The following is an 18,449-nucleotide window of genomic DNA, read 5'->3' as shown; positions in this document are numbered from 1 at the left end:
TTTACTTTTTTATGGTTATAGAAATAGTAATAAGTTATAGTAATAGTATAGGTAGAACCCTTTATGGTTCGACTCCGGTACCACCACCGCCACATCTAGTTTTGCCTCATAACAGCAGTGTTAAGCGCTGCTGTGTTTTGGTTTGAAGGGTGTGATAAGGGAGACATAGTTTTCCGAGACTCCAGCTTAGTCCTCAGGGGTAGCGGAGCATTTGGGCCGACCTCAGGTAGGAATATCTAATCCTATCTGGATCATCTTAATTACAAATGTCCATGGGCGGCAGTAGCCACTTACCATCAACTGCATGCTCATCTGCTACTCCTATATTATAAAAAAGATATACCTACCATTGAAGTACCTACCATCGATGAGATGATTGAATCTCAAAAAATGTTAACGTGTAGAGAATATATTTTTTAGAGTGTAGGGAATATGAAAGTATGAAATTTGGCAGAACCCTTTATCGTGGCGTCACCCCCGATTTTTACCTTATAACACCAAAGCATTGCTTAAGAGTGCAATGTTCTGGTTTGAACTTTGTGGTTAAAAAGAGACTAGCGTTCCAACTTAGATGTTTGTCAGCAATCTTTAGTCGACCTGGGTAACAATTCTATTTGAGGGTGAACACGGGCTATATTAGCGGTAGTAAGCACTTACCTAGTAGTAACATCGTAGTAGTAACATCAGATGGACTGCATGCCTATTTGCTACATAAATTCTATGTACCAGAAATGAAAGTGCCAGCCAGAGATGGTATTCCCACAGTACATTGTACTAAAAACCCTATTTCTCAATTGCTAATCAATTTTGTTTCGGAGCAAGCATGAACTTACTAAACAGAGATCAGAGTTCAGATTACATAATAAGTTCACGCCGATGCAGGTTGGAGGTTGCAAAAATAAATCTATATTCGACTGAAGTGGACTGAACGCATCGAGTTTTTTTGTTGTTCGCTTGTCTATTTGTTAATCCTGTCTCTGTTGTAATTGTAACTTTTATGTTATGGGCTTTGTGTGATAGATCATCTATAGTGGGTTTGCTTAGGAAAAACGATGAGAGTGAATTTCTGCAAACATAAAAATAAAATCGACGGCATAAAGTTGACTAGAAAATATTGCAAGCTTTGCAGAAAAATAATTGATATCATACTCGTATTATTTGACACTAGCTGACCCGGCAAACGTTGTGTTGCCATATAAACAAAAAATGTTAAGGGTGAATATCCCTTATCACTTAAGGCTATAAAAATAGATAGTAGCCGATTCTTAGACCTACTGAATATGCATATTATATTTGGTGAAAATCGGTAAAGCCGGTTCGGCGTAGTACGAAAACTAACATTGTGACACGATGATTATATATATAAGATAATACGATACGATACAACACGTATGTTATATCGTAGACACTCGTACATTGCCTGGGCTGACGGGAAGATTTTACTTTCACCTATTCTTAATTAATCCAATATTCTAAAAACTACGTCTATCATTTTTGATCTGAGGTTTTTTCATCTACTATGCAGCTAAGTAAAATACACAATGGCGCCGATTAATACTTGTGAAAAATGATTATCTAATGTCACATTGTCACATAACATTAATTGGCTATTTCACAAAATAAGCCATTTGACGCAGACGTAATCTTAATTATGATCGAATGGATGCGGCCTTGCATGTTACTATTGTGCTCTTAACTAGCTAAGGCACTTGCTTCACTACATGCGAGCAAGCGAGACATTTCAAACTATACATGATTTTGGTTAACACTTAAATATATTTAATTTAATAAAATGATTATAAATGAATTTTTCCCTTAATTTTGTATTCTGTAATTTAATAAAAAATGAACTGAATAATTTGTATTCATTTTAAAATCTTACATGTGCTATTCATTGTTATGCGGAACGAAGTTCGCCGGGTAAGCTAGTTAAATTATAAAAGTCGGTCACGTAACCTAAAAAAAAACTAAGGGACAAAACCAACATTACATAATCTTTAATTATTCATATGTAAAATGTCCGGAGTTTTATGTAAGTAAATTCAAAAGCGATAAAATTAATATAGTAGGAGAACATAACAACAACTAGAGTGAAATACCTTAAAGTAAAATCAAATTATAACGGAATTAAATCAATACCTACTACTACATTACTGCTACACTCCACTACTGCACTACTGCACTATTCTAAAATTGAAATAAAGACACATTACAAACATATGATACTCTAAACAAAGAAACATTACAAAGCTGATACCTGATACTCAGCAGATTTACTGTAATAGGTTACTTAAATTACTTATGCAATAAAATAACTTCACTTAGATAATACATGTAACGTAGAAATAAGCAAAGCTGTAACTAAACATCGCAGAGATCTCGTTGGCGTTGAAACCAGTGCTTATTAGACAAATTAAATAACAATCGGTATGGTTAGGATGTTTGGAGCAGAACAATAGCGGCTCTAATCGTACGCAATCTTTCATTGAGTTTCAGGAACCGGTGCCATTGAGAACCTTTACCGTTTACTTTATTATTATCTGTTAATGGCTACAAATTATAAACGCATCAATCTTTAAGGTTTTGGCGCCTTTGAGGTCGTTAAAACCTTCGATCTTTCCTGTTTCTTAACCGAATTATCTAGTTGTTATTGGGTCATACACAAAACAGGGTCTTAAAATAATTATTAAATAAAAGTTAGTATATCGATTTCAATTATGGTATTTATTAAAGAAAATACGCTTTACAATATTAAAAAAATATGATCATAGGTCAGTCTTGATTATTTCAGAAAATAAATCACTTTATTTTTTTTCGCAGTCTACACGAAAGATCGTTCTGTCTACCGAAAATAACAAAAATAGAATTTTTTACATCTTAACATTTGAATAATTCTGAATCCTCTCTTATAATAATATTTTTTACTTATCTCCACATAATCACATTAAGTCTTCTTCAAAAAAACGTCAATGAGAACTCCAAAAAAAATATTAAAAAATGTACACAGAATAGACATATCCTTCTGTAGAATAAATGAAATTATAGGGACCCGTCATCGGAATCAATCAAACTCGACCCAAAGGTCGTTTCTTTGGAGTAAATATTTGTAAAGACGAATTGGAATCTTCTGACTCCATAATTTGGAAAGATCTTTTATTAGGCCTGACATCCTGGAGATGAGCGTTAGGTAAGTCTTCGGGCGTTAGCCTGTCACTAAATCCAGGCGATAGGGAAGCGGTTGGCGCATCCGAAGTATGTGGACCTTCTGGGCTATTATGGGCTTCATGGTGATCTGAAGCCAACGTGGTACTAGAAGAATCATCAGAAGTAGTAGAATCTGCTGAGCTATAGGGAGCATCTAAGTTGGCTAGCTTATTGTGGCTGTCAAAAGAATTATATTTTACATCTATTGTTCCTATGTTTGCATTGTAAAGTGATTGAACAATAAAATGTATTAGTGTGATTTGCACATAAGACAGTATTTCTACTTTCAACTCTAGGGAATAAAACCCAAAATGGCCGATATCTGCGAAAAGTCTCGTATGAAATTTTTATTCCAGTTTTATTAATAAAAATTTTGTGTAAATTTAAAAGAGAGTCGTTCAGAAAACGTATCTGCTTTTTGATTTTATTACGAGTAATTGTCTCTTTCTTCCCTGACGTAGACCTGCTATATTCATCTTGCAATAAGAACTTATGAATTGCTTTTTTCGTATTTATTGCTTTTGCAGTTCATTTTTTAAATCGCTTCTGTTTTTCGTTGTCTTTTTCCATCAAACTGCTTTTATTTCTTTTACTTCGTATTCTATATTTTGCTAATGTAGTCTCTAACTCGTATATCTTTTTTTTCAAATAAGTATTTTCGGTTTTAAGAAGCAGTCTATTGCGTTTTGCTATTGTTCTGCCAACACTGCTACATGATTGATTGGGAGTTGAAGATGTAGTATTTATTTCAATAAAATTGTGTGCAATTTTGTTCTTTTTTTTTCCTTTTCTCTTTTTACTTTTGCTTTCTCTCGCCACAATTTTCTCATTTTTCTTTGTTCTCTATCTTCGTTCTTCTTTCTTCAAGATCTGCTTCGGTCTTTTTAGCCCGAACATGACGTATACTTATTTTTTTTTGTTCACGTCTTCGTTTAAGTTTCTCTTCTGCGGATAATTGAGACGTAGATGTACTTCTTCGCGGCATTCTAAAATGACACATTATTAAATTAATATTAAGCAAAAGGCAAGGCAAGGGCAAAAGCTAGTATTTAATGAACATTTGATAACAGATTGCAGTAACACTTAATCGTAAAAATTGTAGTCACAATATGTCTGTAGATGTTGTGTTTTCTATAGACATAGTATTTGCTGTAATTTTTTTTTCTGTAGACTTAAACTCTTCTATGGACATTGTGTCTACAGAAAAGATTTCTACGGGAAAGAATTAGTCATGGTTAAAAAAATATGGCGACGGAACTTTTGAGGTTAGAAAAACAGCACAGAGTACCTGCACGCCAGAACTCAAAACAAACAACTACAGCATAATCAAAGATTTTAAATGATCATACTTACTTTTCTACATATCATCAAGAAAAGACGCGCTGATGTTTTACGAAAACTTGTGTATGCACTTAAAAATATATTTTATAAAATTTTGCACGCATTTCTCTTCGGTAATTTAAATTGTCAACTGACAGATTACTCAATTTTGCCAACACCTAGAATTAGACCATTAAAATTCATTCCGAAAAACGCAGATTTACACTAGTTTTATGCGTGTACAGAGAAGATGTAAAAATTTGGAACAACCTGTTTAATTCAGTTTATTCAGTAAATAATAATGTGATTTTTTAATATGTAACTAAATGTACACATAGGTAATATATGATCATTAAATCAAGAAGTTTAATTTATAAATTATCATTTCAATATTTTTAAATAGCCCTTAGTACTCCGCATTGGAACAGTCTACAGGAGGGGACTTTTCCATGAAAACCTATTTAAATGAAAATAAAAGAACACACGAACTAAATTTTAATACATACAGAAATAAATATAAGGTCTATTATGTTAAACAAATACATAAAATTATGGTAAAAATATTTCCAATAAAAATTTATAACCTCCGAACATTTTTTTTCAACATTTTGTGTTTGACCCTATTAGAAGTGTGTAAATTTTTCTAAATCACTGGGTGTTCAGGCTTTTAACTCTAATCTTCATCCTGATTATTTATTCAAAATAGTCGTAAAGGACTTCTTTCCAAACTTTGAATGTGTATTGTGTATGTATGTCTAAATTAAGCGATTTAGATAATGGCAAAATGATAATGATATATAGATAATGGCAAATGAGTAAGTACTTTGTCTAACCTTCTCGGAGGCTTATAAAGGGAGAATAAAAACCCGTCAGCTGGATTAGCCAATGTCGAATCAAAAAACTGCATGAACGCTTAGTCCGAGAACTAGTGATTATTACTCGAATATCTTGTTAGAGCACATTTCTGCACCAGTGGTCCGCACTAGCACCAGAAGAGTTCCACGGTGTTTTACGGCGACGTCGGCAAAATATCCACCTTTACTTTGCTGACTTCTTTCAACAACAGACTTAAGTAATCTTCTTTATTAATGACACCACCTTGTAAACGATCCAATATCATGAAAAGGTTATAAACCCCTATGCTAGAGTCTGAACTTAATTATTCTTATGCAGTGTCTAACAGGTGTCCAATCTGACACCACTCAATAAATTGCTATATTGCATGATGCCTATTAACATGTAATTATTTTTGTGTGACCCTACATAACACTAGAATATTGGCTAATCACCACACATGTCGTACACACCTTTCTAGAAAGGCAATATTACCAAATTTGAACAAGTGACAAACTGGACCTAGATAATTCCGCGAGCCGTCCCGCCCGCGGCGATCATTGCAGAACACACGCAGCCTTGACACAACGTCGTATAAGTACATTCTTCTAATTGTGCTCATAGCCAAGGGTCATGGAAAGCTACCTCTGTACTGGAGGCCTGTAGTTTCAATCCCCGTTTCCAGACAGATGTGTGAGGTCGACCAACACAATCGTCGAGTCCAACTCACATATGGTTAGTTTTTGTTTCTTCTCTACCGCGGGGGTAGCGAAGAGGATATGCAGTACTTTACAATAAAAACGTTAGTTATAAAGTTAAAAAAAAAGTAACCAACTTTCCTCTATTACAAAAAATCTTATGCTGCGATCGCTGAGGACCTGAGGACTTCGAACGCCTCGAACTTATCACTTACCACAGCAACGCTATACAAATGACAATGGCAATGGAACTAAGTATATTATACCAAGTTTCGTTCAAACATCAAAAATAACACAAATACGGAAAGTAGTGTAGCCTTAACTCACGTATCGTATCAATTAATTTATCTGACGGGACAAGGTGATCCATAGCTTGCTTAACATTTCAAAAACCGTGTAATAGCGATTTGAGCGAACAATTATATGTAGCTATTTAAATTTATTTGTAAGTAGTTATGAGTAAGTACTCATTCGGATTGGCACATATAAGTTTGTACCTATACCTTACCAAGCACTTGAAAGCTAGAAGTACTAGTAAATGTACCAGTGAGACTACCAAAAAGGTAAGATCCGTTGTTCTTTCATCCAGAAATGTTAGTAAACCACTTTAAAATACATTTCTTTCATCAGTACAGCAGATTATAAAAGCTTACAATAGCGATAAAGCTTCAAAAACGTCCTTGACATAAAGAGTGATTGACTGCAATAAGTTTAGAGATTAAATTGCTGATCCCAACATTGAAAGTACGATAAGATACGATTATCTCATCGCTTTTTTTTATCTTCAATTTTGTATCATCGAACACGAGGTCATCAGACCACTAGTACGGCTTAGAATCGTTAGTTTGGTGTGGGGGCCAGAGATAAACCAACTTGGAGGAGGTTGATCTTTTTTATAGGAGTAGCAGACCAGAAAGCAGTATACATGATGGTAAGTGGCCACTGCCGCCCATGGACATCTATAATCAATCCCGGATAGGATTAGACATTCCTATCTTAGGTCAGTCACAGATGCCCCTGACGATTAAGCTGGAAAGCGTCGGAAAAGTATGTCTCCCTTGCCACATCCTTCAAACATTAACACAGTAGTGCTTATAATTGCTGTTACTAGGAAGAAATAGGTGGTGTTTGTCGCCTACCGCAGGAGTCAAACCACAAAGGGTTCTACCACCTTCAAAAATCATCACATCATCTAGCTCATAGACATATAAAAAAGTCAAATATGCGATATATATATATATTACAAAACTGATATTGCATCAAGTTTAAAATAGTGAAGTTATGTGGTGTGCGTTCTAAATTAAAACCGGTAAAACATTCAAAATTATTGAATAAGAAATTGTTTAATAATAACTTTAAGTTGTCAGTCGTGTTACTTTAATTTGTTTACTTGCTTTGGCTTAAATTAAATTATAATCATACAATATCACATGCTAAAATTGCATAACTTTATATACCTATACCTACCACATTACATGATCTCACGAAATCTCACCCCGTTTAGAGAGATTTTTAGTAATATGTGTTCAGTGTTATCGTTTAAAAATATATCATCAGTTCTTCTGTTACCACACAGATTGGTGGTAATAAAACAGCTGTTGCTCGACTGATATTATGACCAAATCTGTTTATCTAAATACTTACGAATTTAAACTGATAATTGATAATTTGGATTATTTTAAGCTGAAATTAAACTTGGAATCCTGAGTATAACAGACATAATCCACTATCCTGGCCAAACGGGGTTTAGCAGGCTTCATACATACTTAAGAACTCATTCAGCGTCAAATCAGGATTTTGTTATGAGTGTGTACATGACTTCGACTATACATTTTTAACTTGTTCTATCTTCAGAGTTCTAACCGATTTTCGTTTATAGATGACGCTGACGTGCGACTGTCCGATGACGCAGCCGGGCCCGACGCTGGCGGCCACGTGCGGTGGCGGCGCCTTCATGCTGTTCATGGGGCTGCTCGAGGTGTTCCTGCGCAGTCAGTGCGACTTGGAGGACCCGTGTGGAAGGGCACAGGTGTGTTTCAAACATAAAAAATGTCATTTCAATAGCTATATTTTGTAATAAGACTACCCGCACGACGATGTTATCATCATATCGATGTCAGACCGCACGAAAATTTTTTTGAGACAAAAATGCTGTAAGAATCCTCTCAAAAGTATAATAATGAGAAAGTTTCGAGTTTACCCCTAGGCCGTATATATATAAGGTAGTATTATTGAATCGATAGAATCAAACTAAAATTCCAAGTCAAAATTCATATCGCTGAGCTAACACCACTCCCTTACATAAATTGAGTAGACGCAAAATAATTTAGCTAAATGTATAATAAATATAGTTTAAAAAAACTAAAGTACACGCTTTTATAGAAAGCTAACTAAAAAATATAAAATAATCTTAGAAATTTTTTAATGAAAAATTGTATTAACAACAAAAAAAGATATATTTAATTGTAAAAAAGCGTGGGGTGCACACTCTCGGTTAAGTACCGAGTAAATATTTTATTGACAGACATGAGCAGAAGGACCACCACTTTGATATTTTCAAAATCACCCCACGCTTTAAACTACTACTGCTGTTCACATTAAGCATCCACAAAGCGTCATAATTTTAAGGATGTATGTTGATCTTTTCCTACTGAAAAACGGAGTTACTCACTGACAAACATACAAGTGAAGCTAATATAAAGCGTTTAAAAATATTAAAAACTGTTAATATTACAACATAGAATAATTAAAGTTTCTAAGTTTCTATTGTGTGCATATGCACAATAATAATAATTTAGTATTTTTAATATTATGGTTTAAGAAACTTTATTACAAATACTAAATTATCCATAAGAGAATAATAATATAATAGTAAGTATAGTTTTGTAAGCGGTTATTTAGACGCAATAAAACCATCTCGATGTATTGCCCGATAATTACGAAAGGTTACGGGTTGCGGCGCTTCGTGTTTCATTGCAGTAAGTATTCCTTGAGGGGTCGATTTGTAGTTATTTGCGTCGGTTGCGTGTTGGTCGTGGCTCAATGGATCTGTGATTGGAAACTGATCGTGAACTGTGTAATGGTAACTGGTAACGACGGAACTATTCGAAAAATAGGTTGAAATGCTGCTAGTACTCTGTTATATCAAAGTGGCGATTGTTTTAATATGGTTTATAGGATATATTTAAATGTATTGTTATTTCCATGAAAAGTCTTTGTGCCTACAACTGGCAGCTATGATATTTTCATAAGTACATATTTCATTAAACATGCTAAGTTTTGTAAACTACTCTACACCTAACAATAAACCTAAAAAATGTTTTTCTTTTTACACTCCTTATAATATTTCTTACATGATAATTCGTTATGTTTAGATTCACACGGTCTCGAATTATATTACGCATACATTTATTATGATCAATTTACTAATATTTTGTAAGGTATCATTATGTTATTTCTTGCAATTTTCTGTGCGATCTGAAAAAAATCAAATATCATAATTATTTATTAACGGATCGAACCCCGAACCCTTTGGGAGTCAAACCGATACAGTAACCACTACGTCATATCGTATAATTATGTATTTGTGTTAAAATTAATGATTGCTAATCATAATTCCAGTATCGAAAACACATGGACTCGGTATACGACTTCATAGTGGTGGGGGGAGGGTCGGCGGGGTCGGTGGTGGCGGCACGGCTGTCAGAGGTCCCTGAGTGGAGAGTGCTGCTGCTGGAAGCTGGTATGACTATATTTTTTTAAAAAGAATAACTTTATTTATACCATACCTTTTTCGATGGTAGATGGTCTTGCACACCGAATAACAAGTGACCAAAACTAGAATTGGTTTCGTTATTGACAATTTTATCTTTGTGTATTCACTGATTTAAAAAGTCCCTAAAATCTAATAATTCCTAAATACACTTAATACTAACAAAGATTAGAGTAGTGTTACATTGGGTATTTTCATAATACTTTAACCCAGGACTTAAAGTACAGTTGCACAGTGCACGCTATTTTAAGTTAACTTACAATTTTTACTATTCACATAAAAAAGACCTCTAAGTACCCTCAACAAGCTCTAACAAACATCTTAAAAATGGTACATGGGTTATAAGTAATATAATATTCTCCAGGTTTCGACGAGCCGACGGGAACGCAAGTGCCGTCCATGTTCCTCAACTTCATCGGGTCCAGCATCGACTGGGGGTACACCACGGAGCCGGAGCCCGCCGCCTGCCTCGCAGAGAAGGGCAGGAAGTGCTACTGGCCGAGAGGAAAGGTGCGTCACACTAAGCCTTACACCATTTTCAAACTTATTTCAAATGTCGGGATTTAAATGTACTATTATCTAGCGCCTCTCAAAGGTAGAAAATAAGTAGGCGAAAACATCACACTTCTGCCTGGGAAACGAGTGTAGCCTCGCAAACCACCAACATTCAAATTTGATCTTCCTTCATCGTCCCCTGTAGCTGTAGGCTTACAGCGCCTACAAGGAGGCGATATCATCTACTTTAGAACACTGTTCTAAGAAATATAGAACAAGAATCCCTAGCCCTGACATTTGTAAATAATCTCATGTAGAAAAGAAAGCCCATGCGACGATAGTGTCATCATACAGAAGATTCTGGATTTGATTTAATTTTCGCCCAGCTTTGTAGGACCATAATTATTTATGACAATGTGTAAAATACTCATATCACTGTAATTAACTATCCCATGATAATATTAACCTAATTCTCTATTTCTTCAGGTGCTAGGCGGCACATCAGTGATGAACGGTATGATGTACATCCGAGGGTCCCGCAAGGACTACGACAGCTGGGCGGCGGCTGGCAACGAGGGCTGGTCCTACGACGACGTGCTGCCCTACTTCCTCAAGTCCGAGGACAACAAGCAGATCGAGACCATGGACCGAGGGTACCACGGCACTGGTGGACCACTTACCGTTTCCCAGTTCCCGTACCATCCTCCGTTGAGCTACAGTATTGTGAAGGCCGGGGAGGAATTAGGTGAATGTTTATACCTATTCCTTGTAAATACAAGAAATAAAAAATAGAGCCTTACTGCGACGTCCTTCAAACGACAGCGTTACATTTGTATCGTATATCGTAACATTGCTACGACTTCGTAGCGTATTGTTCGTTACGATAGGCCTAAGAGAAAATACTTTGTATAAAACCAAAACTATTTGAAGTATTCAAATATTTACTTAAATTATGACATACCTGCTAAAAACAAATGTAACAAATGCCTGTTTAATAACTTTTATCAGGACCATTCAAAGTAGCAAGCTTAGCTTAGATTGGATTACACCCAGCAATGTGTTAAAAGACTACGATAGCACGTTTTATACTATTCATTTAATAATTTGAACATTCTCCAGGATACCAAGTCCGAGACCTCAACGGCGAGCACCACACCGGCTTCTCAATTGCGCAAACCACCAACCGCAACGGGTCCCGGCTGAGCGTGGCGCGCGCCTTCCTCCGGCCCGCGAAGCACCGCCCCAACCTGCACGTGATGCTCAACGCCACGGTGGCGCGGGTGCTCATCAACCAGACCACGCGGCAGGCGTACGCTGTCGAAGTGCGCAACAGCTTCGGCGGCACTGAGACAATCTTTGCCAATAATGAAATTATTGTCAGGTATGTGATGAAAATATTTATGTAGGAATCGAAGAAATATTATAACGCTTTTATAACACTTTCTACATACAAAGCCCTAGGATTCCCTGTATCGTGGGTGCCATTGAAACACACAAAGACCCAGACCCAATAGAGAGAATATAGACAGTATAGGAAAGTAGGAAAGAGCAACTAAAATGCTTATCAAGCAAAAAACAGCACCGCTGAGCAAAAGCCTCCTCTTAGAGTCAGAAGGGCTCACAATCCACCATCATATCTAAGTACAGATTGACAAAGAATTTAGGAAGAGTATTAATATATCTTTCAATCTTTAGTGCTGGCGCCGTAGCATCTCCTCAGCTTCTCCAACTCAGTGGTATCGGAGACCCGGAGGTGCTATCCAGAGCTGGAGTCCCGGTTGTTCACCGGCTTCCCGCAGTGGGCAGAAACCTACACAACCACGTGGCTCACTTCCTGAACTTCCACGTGAATGACAACAACACTGCGCCCCTCAACTGGGCGACCGCTATGGAGTACCTGCTGTTCAGAGATGGACTTATGTCCGGCACTGGTAATTATACAGACCTGTATATTTTATTTTAATTTAATTGGCTCGTTAAAACACCTCTTTGGAAATAGAAGATATCTACTTCTGAATACAATTCAAGATCAAAAATAAAGTATATGTAGGTACATTGCTATACTCTACATTGTAACTTCATAGTACTGTTACAATGTAGAGTATAGCAATGTAATAAGAGATTCAACGCAACACATAGGTATCTCCGAATGAGAGACTTTTAAATGAATTTTAAAGCTTGTGAAATATTAATTACGAAATAATGAAAAATCCAATACGCCCAACGCAATAGACACCTTATATAGCTACATACATAAGATATGTATGTCAACAACACGAGTCCTATATTGTACCTTTACTCATCCCATCCTCATAATTATGCTTTTTAATTTATCATTCTCAGGCATCTCCGAAGTGACAGCATTCATCAACACCAAGTACTCGAACCCGGCTGAAGATAACCCCGACGTGCAGATGTTCTTCGGCGGGTTCCTGGCGGACTGCGCCAAGACCGGCATGGTGGGGGAGAGGCTGGACAACGGCTCCAGGAGCATCCAGATCATCCCGACAGTGCTGCACCCCAAGAGCAGGGGCAGGCTGGAGATAGCTAGTGCGGATCCTTTCGCTTACCCCAAGATATATGTAAAGTGAGTTTAATGTGATATGTTAAAAATAAAATTATTTAATTTCTTCCCATAACTAAAGTTTTCAATTCCTTGGTATGATAAAAATAAATAAGGTCGAAAGTTTATGTATCTCCAAAATATGACTCAAATGCTATTGACCTGGAGTGACCACTTATCAAGTAGTGGAATGTAACCTGCACTACAATTATTTTATGATGAATGAATAGAAAACACCTAACAGTGTCGGAATAAAAATAAAATCAATATCTATATCACAGCTACCTTACAAACCCAGACGACGTGAAAACCTTAGTCGAAGGCATCAAGTTCGCCATCAAGCTGTCAGAAACCAAAGCGCTGAAGCGGTACGGGGTGAAACTCGACAAGACACCCGTGAAGGGGTGTGAGAAGCTCAAGTTCGGGTGCGACGCGTACTGGGAGTGCGCCGTGAGGATGCAGACCGCGCCCGAGAACCATCAGGCAGGCTCCTGCAAGATGGGACCGAGAGGAGACCCTACCGCTGTTGTTGATAATTTCCTGCAGGTAAATTTATAAATACATAATATTCTGTACTTGCACTTTCTGTACATTCTTGTATTTCATGAGAAATCATTATTTTCTCATGAATAAGGAATGTAATATAACAAATCAATGCCTGATAGACATAGAATTAATAAGATTATCGTAGATATTTTGTGACGAAACAAATTATACATGTTGTTTTACAGTGTTTATTTTAAGCGAAAAATTGACTTAATTATCTCTGCCCCTACGAACTTCTTTTAGAAGGTGGTAGAAACTTGTGTTCCGGATATGCGAAGGTACCAACACTTTTTAATATGAAGCTGAGCATATAATTTATTTATCTCTATGTGTGTTTCATTAAACCCAAAGCAGTGGTTATTTTCTAATAAAGCCAAAAATTCAAGTTTCTTAATACTTCACTAATTACTTGTTACCTCACTTCAGGTCCAGGGTATTGACAGACTCCGAGTAGCAGATGCCAGTATAATGCCGACGGTAACGTCTGGCAACACAAACGCTCCAACAGTTATGATTGGAGAGCGCGCCGCGGACTTCATAAAGCAGCGCTGGCTTGGAGGCATCCAGGTATGTACACAAGGAACCTTGGGAATCTGTTCTCGGAAAAGAAGATGACGAGATATTTCTGGATACATGTTATGCCTTATTAGGTGAGGCAAAGTGTGGGGCAAATCTACTTGCCACAAAAATGCCTACTGTTGAATTCCACTCTAAATTCCCTAATTTCCGTATTCCGTATATCATATGCAATGCATCTCGTGGGGTAATTTTAGAAAGTGAAAATCTTTTCGAATATCTTTGAAAATGGAAAATGATTCAGAAATTGTTTCACTATGGAGAAGAAGTGGTAAAAGGAACTACAATTAAGAATTAATAACAACACACAAAAACACACATTTTTATTGCAAATTGAAACGGTATACAATGTTTATCTTACGTACATTTATACCCGCCCATTACTTGGAACCTAAGAGGGAGAGACAGCGGCCCCTCCCCCGACGCGCTGTACGCAGACACCCTAATGAGATAGGGCACGTCTGTCGAATGCTCTATGTTCTTCATAAAAAAGCTGGAATTATTCACCCCTTCTTGCGTAAACTCCTTCAGGTTGCGCAGAGTTGAATAATCCCTCAGCTGAAAGGAACAGATATATATATAATTAAGTAAGTATTTCTGTTTAAATCAGTGGCGGACTAAGGTCGTTGGAGGCCCGGTGCGGAAAGTTGAATGGAGGCCCCCAGTGTAAAAAGTTCGCCTGTGATTCGGAGACATTTCCGCTCACAGAATTATTTAGTTCTGACGACCTTATTTTTTATTAGCAACTGTGTTTGGAGGCCCCCTCAAGATCGGAGACCCAGGGCGAACCACTCCTTACGAACCCAGCTTTAAATACATGACCACCTGGATTGTCCATTCTGAATGGCAAAAATTTTGTGGTTCGACTCCGGCGGCACCACCGCCACACCTATTTCTACCTAATAACAGCAGTGTTAAGCGCTGCTGTGTTCCGGTTTGATGGGTGTGGTAAGGGAGACAGACTTTTCCGAGGCGTTCCACCTTAGTCCTCAGGAGTAGCGGCGCATCTGTGGCCGACCTCAGGTAGGAATATCTAATCCTATCTGGGGTTGATTACAGATGTCCATGGGCGGCAGTAGCCACTTACCATCAGGTGGACTACATGCTCGTCTGCTACTCTTCTATTATAAAAAAAAGAAAGCTGTGGTATATCTCGCCCATCAAATTCGATATTTTTTGAATTGATACATTTTTATAGAATAGAATAGAATAAGTTTTTTTTTTTTTTAAATGTTCACTACTATTATTGGTCTCAACAAGTTTATTTAAACTGTAGTGTCGAGTAGAGTACTGAAAACTCCCTGAGTATAGGTCAGAAAAAAAAATTAACAAACCTACCCGGGGCATTACTCGTTCCCTAACAGCGACTGTTTCGCCGTTGACCGTTTTGTGCTTCAATTTTGTTACGCATCCTACTTCCCACAACTTGACCTGAAATAATGGAATTATGTTGCTGTATTATAAAGAAACTGGTGTTCTGGTATGAAAGGTGTGTAAGGAAAACGGCATATAGGTATGTAGAGCTGTAGGTACACATGATGGCGTATCTACCTGTCACTGCCCCATACCACGTGTTTAGAATGCCTGTTTTTTCTTTTGTTATATAACATACTTATCTAGACATTTCTAAGATGGTAAAACCCTTTGTAGTTCGACTAAGGAGGCACTTCCGCCTCACCTGTTTCTGCGTAATAACTACTACAGATGGGCTTGCTCGTTTTTTACCTTAATATTGTAAAATAAGTAAAGAATAGGCACCTACTTTATAACCTAAAACTGCTTCGTCCTCACTATCTTCAAGTGACCAATGGATGACAGGTCCTGAAGTCTCATGAGAAATGCCATAAATCCTTGGGATCGGGAGGTTGACTTCTGTTGACACTGTGCTGTTCGTCACTAAGCCCAGGGTAGCTACCACCACCGCCAAGAGACATGGTATATAGAGCATACTGCAAAATAGATCAAAATAACTAAAATAAGTAATTTATATTCCCACATATGCATGATACATCTATTATAATATATTATATTCAAAGGTCGTACTACGCTTTGTGGTTCGACTCCGGCGGCACCACCGCCACACCTATTTCTGCCTAATAACAGCAGTGTTAAGCGCTGCTGTGTTCCGTTTTGAAGGGCGTGGTAAGGGAGACATACTTTTCCGAGGCGTTCCAGCTTAGTCCTCAGGGGTAACGGCGCATCTGTGGCTGACCTTAGGTAGGAATATCTAATCCTATCTGGGGTTGAATACAGATGTCCATTGGCGGCAGTAACCAGTTACCATCAGGTGGACTGCATGCTCGTCTGCTACTCCTATTATATTATAAAAAAAGAAAAAAATATATAACTGAGGCCTATTTCTATATTATTATGTTAACAAATATCTTACCTGATTTAATACAAGTATGATCACTGCGCATTTGAAACTAACACTTAAAACTTTTAGATATTGTAAGAAACAAGAAACGACACGACACTGATACGCGTTTAAAAATACATGGTAAACAAATCTTGTTTCTAATATTTATTTTGAGTCGTATGATCTTAATAATAGGCAGGGGATTTTGTTTTGTAACCGCACAATAATTTGGTATAACAGTGAAGTTGTTAGTTTCCTATAAGGAAAATACCGAATTGATTTTTTTGTATCCATTATTTTGTTTTTTCACTGTGAGAATTGATCTTTTTTCGCTGCGTTAGTAATCTATTTATAATTTCAATTAAAAGACCAAACGGTCATCTCAAAGTCCCAAAAAAATAATTCTGACTTAAACTATACTACTACTATACTAGTACAGAATCTTTTAATAAAATGTGCCATTTAATATTGTTTGTTGCAGGCGCCCTTCCCACTGGGTCATCATGGCGGAGTCTCCAACGTGCTGTCCGTCAGCGAGACCAGACACCCTGGCTGGCAGTGGACGTGGCCCCTCCAGGGCAAATAGCAAGCGTGACCACTCCTAGACCATGTATAGATTGAGTTAACAAATTACCTACTTGTACCAGAAAAACATAATGTGCAATGTACATTATTTTATATTTTGGAGATGCTAGACTATTTCAAGAATACGGGAACCTAGTAGGTTGGCCATTTATATTTTTTCTAGTTCATGAATGGATAAAATAAATAAATGAATTTTTGACTAGACTACGAACCAAAACCAATAATAATGTTCTGTTTTTTTATCAAAATGAAATTATGTTTTGTAATAATCTCCGATTATGAACCTATGAAAACGTGAGATGAAACAATATTTAATGCTGTAAACTTGTGTCATAAGTAACTTTAATCTTCAACCAACAATCCATAGTGTGATAGGTACCTTGATTTTTAACATTTATTGTTGAAGTTGTCTTTGGTTTTTTGATACGGAAACGTAAATTCAAATATTAAACAATATTCACTCGGAGATATTGATATTTATAAAAATGCTTGCATCTTCAATAAGATCCAAAATACTCTTAGGTAGATTAATAAAGTTTACTATATTATGTACAAAGTAGTATTTATTAGTTTGAATTATAAAACTATTATTAAGTTTAGTATTAAGTCTTTTAGGTTTTATAATTTTAAGTTTTCATATTTATCTACTAGGTATACAAAAACTTCTGTAAGATTTGTATGTTTGTGTAAAATGATTGTGTCAATAAAATTTTATTTACAATATTTCTAATTACTTATTTAATGGAGATGATTTCGATGTAAAGGAAATACTCTAATAGTCTGAAATTTACTAAAAACATTGTAGCACGCGATGTATTTCTTCCCATTTAAATCTAGACCATCATAAATATTAATAAAACTGACATTAATAAATCAGGCACTGATTCATCTTATTCTGTCTCATGGTTATATGAGACATAATATTTTCGGTACAAGCTTTCTGGGTACAGAAAGGTACTGGGGACTGACTTGTCTAATACGCAAACCTTATTTATCTAACAACGCCGTGAGCGTTAACTATAAAATGCGATAGTTATAATCATCGGATCCTCAAACCTGAAACTCCTCCCACAAACGCAGAAGTATCCTATCTATTACGCAGATTAAATCATAAATAAAATAAAACAAATTGATTAAATAATTTTATTCCAATAATGTACTGACAGGACAAAAGTTTGAGTAAATATTCCATTACATATTAAATAGTTTTTTAATTAGGTAAATCCTAAATAGTAATTTCAATGATATTTTGCAAACACACAACACTTAGATTTTTTTGAGCTTACACTTATATGATTGATTATTATTATTAAACTAAAGAAGTAAAAATAAAAATCTTGACTATATTTCCCATGACTAATATGCCTGACCACATTAAAACTAAAACTGAATACAGTTGTGGAGCCCTCTATCATTTTGGGGTTTTAATAATAGAACCAATGACTATAATGAAGGTGGTAGATCCCTTTGTGGTTCGACTCCGGCGGCACCACCGCC

General features: G+C 36.5%; 2 protein-coding genes across 2 annotated transcripts in view; one reads left to right on the top strand and one right to left on the bottom strand.

The window, feature by feature from the left end:
* Positions 1-17,682, top strand: part of Gld (Glucose dehydrogenase) — a 45,846-nt gene extending 28,164 nt beyond the window's left edge. Inside the window, exons 2-11 of the mRNA XM_073078595.1 lie at positions 7,936-8,085; positions 9,678-9,798; positions 10,193-10,338; positions 10,810-11,068; positions 11,443-11,704; positions 12,019-12,254; positions 12,667-12,910; positions 13,168-13,432; positions 13,859-13,999; positions 16,849-17,682. Of these exons, the coding sequence (XP_072934696.1) occupies positions 7,936-8,085; positions 9,678-9,798; positions 10,193-10,338; positions 10,810-11,068; positions 11,443-11,704; positions 12,019-12,254; positions 12,667-12,910; positions 13,168-13,432; positions 13,859-13,999; positions 16,849-16,953 (1,929 nt within the window). The 3' untranslated portion in view covers positions 16,954-17,682. The remainder of the gene's footprint in view (positions 1-7,935; positions 8,086-9,677; positions 9,799-10,192; positions 10,339-10,809; positions 11,069-11,442; positions 11,705-12,018; positions 12,255-12,666; positions 12,911-13,167; positions 13,433-13,858; positions 14,000-16,848) is intronic.
* Positions 14,319-16,486, bottom strand: LOC140746442 (uncharacterized). Its single transcript, XM_073078596.1, has 4 exons — positions 16,398-16,486; positions 15,771-15,957; positions 15,347-15,439; positions 14,319-14,566 (listed from the first exon to the last, which is right to left on the bottom strand). Exons 2-4 carry the CDS (start codon positions 15,954-15,956, stop codon positions 14,366-14,368), a joined length of 480 nt encoding a protein of 159 aa, XP_072934697.1. The 5' UTR covers position 15,957; positions 16,398-16,486; the 3' UTR covers positions 14,319-14,365.
* Positions 17,683-18,449: the final 767 nt, after the last annotated feature.

This window comes from Epargyreus clarus, unplaced genomic scaffold, assembly GCF_041222505.1.
Source record: "Epargyreus clarus isolate Ecla_fem2 unplaced genomic scaffold, WU_Ecla_fem_2.2 ptg000012l, whole genome shotgun sequence".
NCBI lineage: Eukaryota > Metazoa > Arthropoda > Insecta > Lepidoptera > Hesperiidae > Epargyreus > Epargyreus clarus.
Note: the sequence above shows the minus strand (reverse complement) of the source record. Positions and strands in the feature narration are given on the sequence as shown.

What these genes read in the sequence shown, in the direction of transcription:
- LOC140746442 (XM_073078596.1), bottom strand. Translation starts at nt 15,956, where the DNA reads ATGCTCTATATACCATGTCTCTTGGCGGTGGTGGTAGCTACCCTGGGC. An exon ending in AAGCAGTTTTAGGTTATAAA is followed by an intron (nt 15,440 to 15,770) that starts GTAGGTGCCTAT and finishes CCATTATTTCAG; the next exon opens with GTCAAGTTGTGGGAAGTAGG. An exon ending in GGGAACGAGTAATGCCCCGG is followed by an intron (nt 14,567 to 15,346) that starts GTAGGTTTGTTA and finishes TGTTCCTTTCAG; the next exon opens with CTGAGGGATTATTCAACTCT.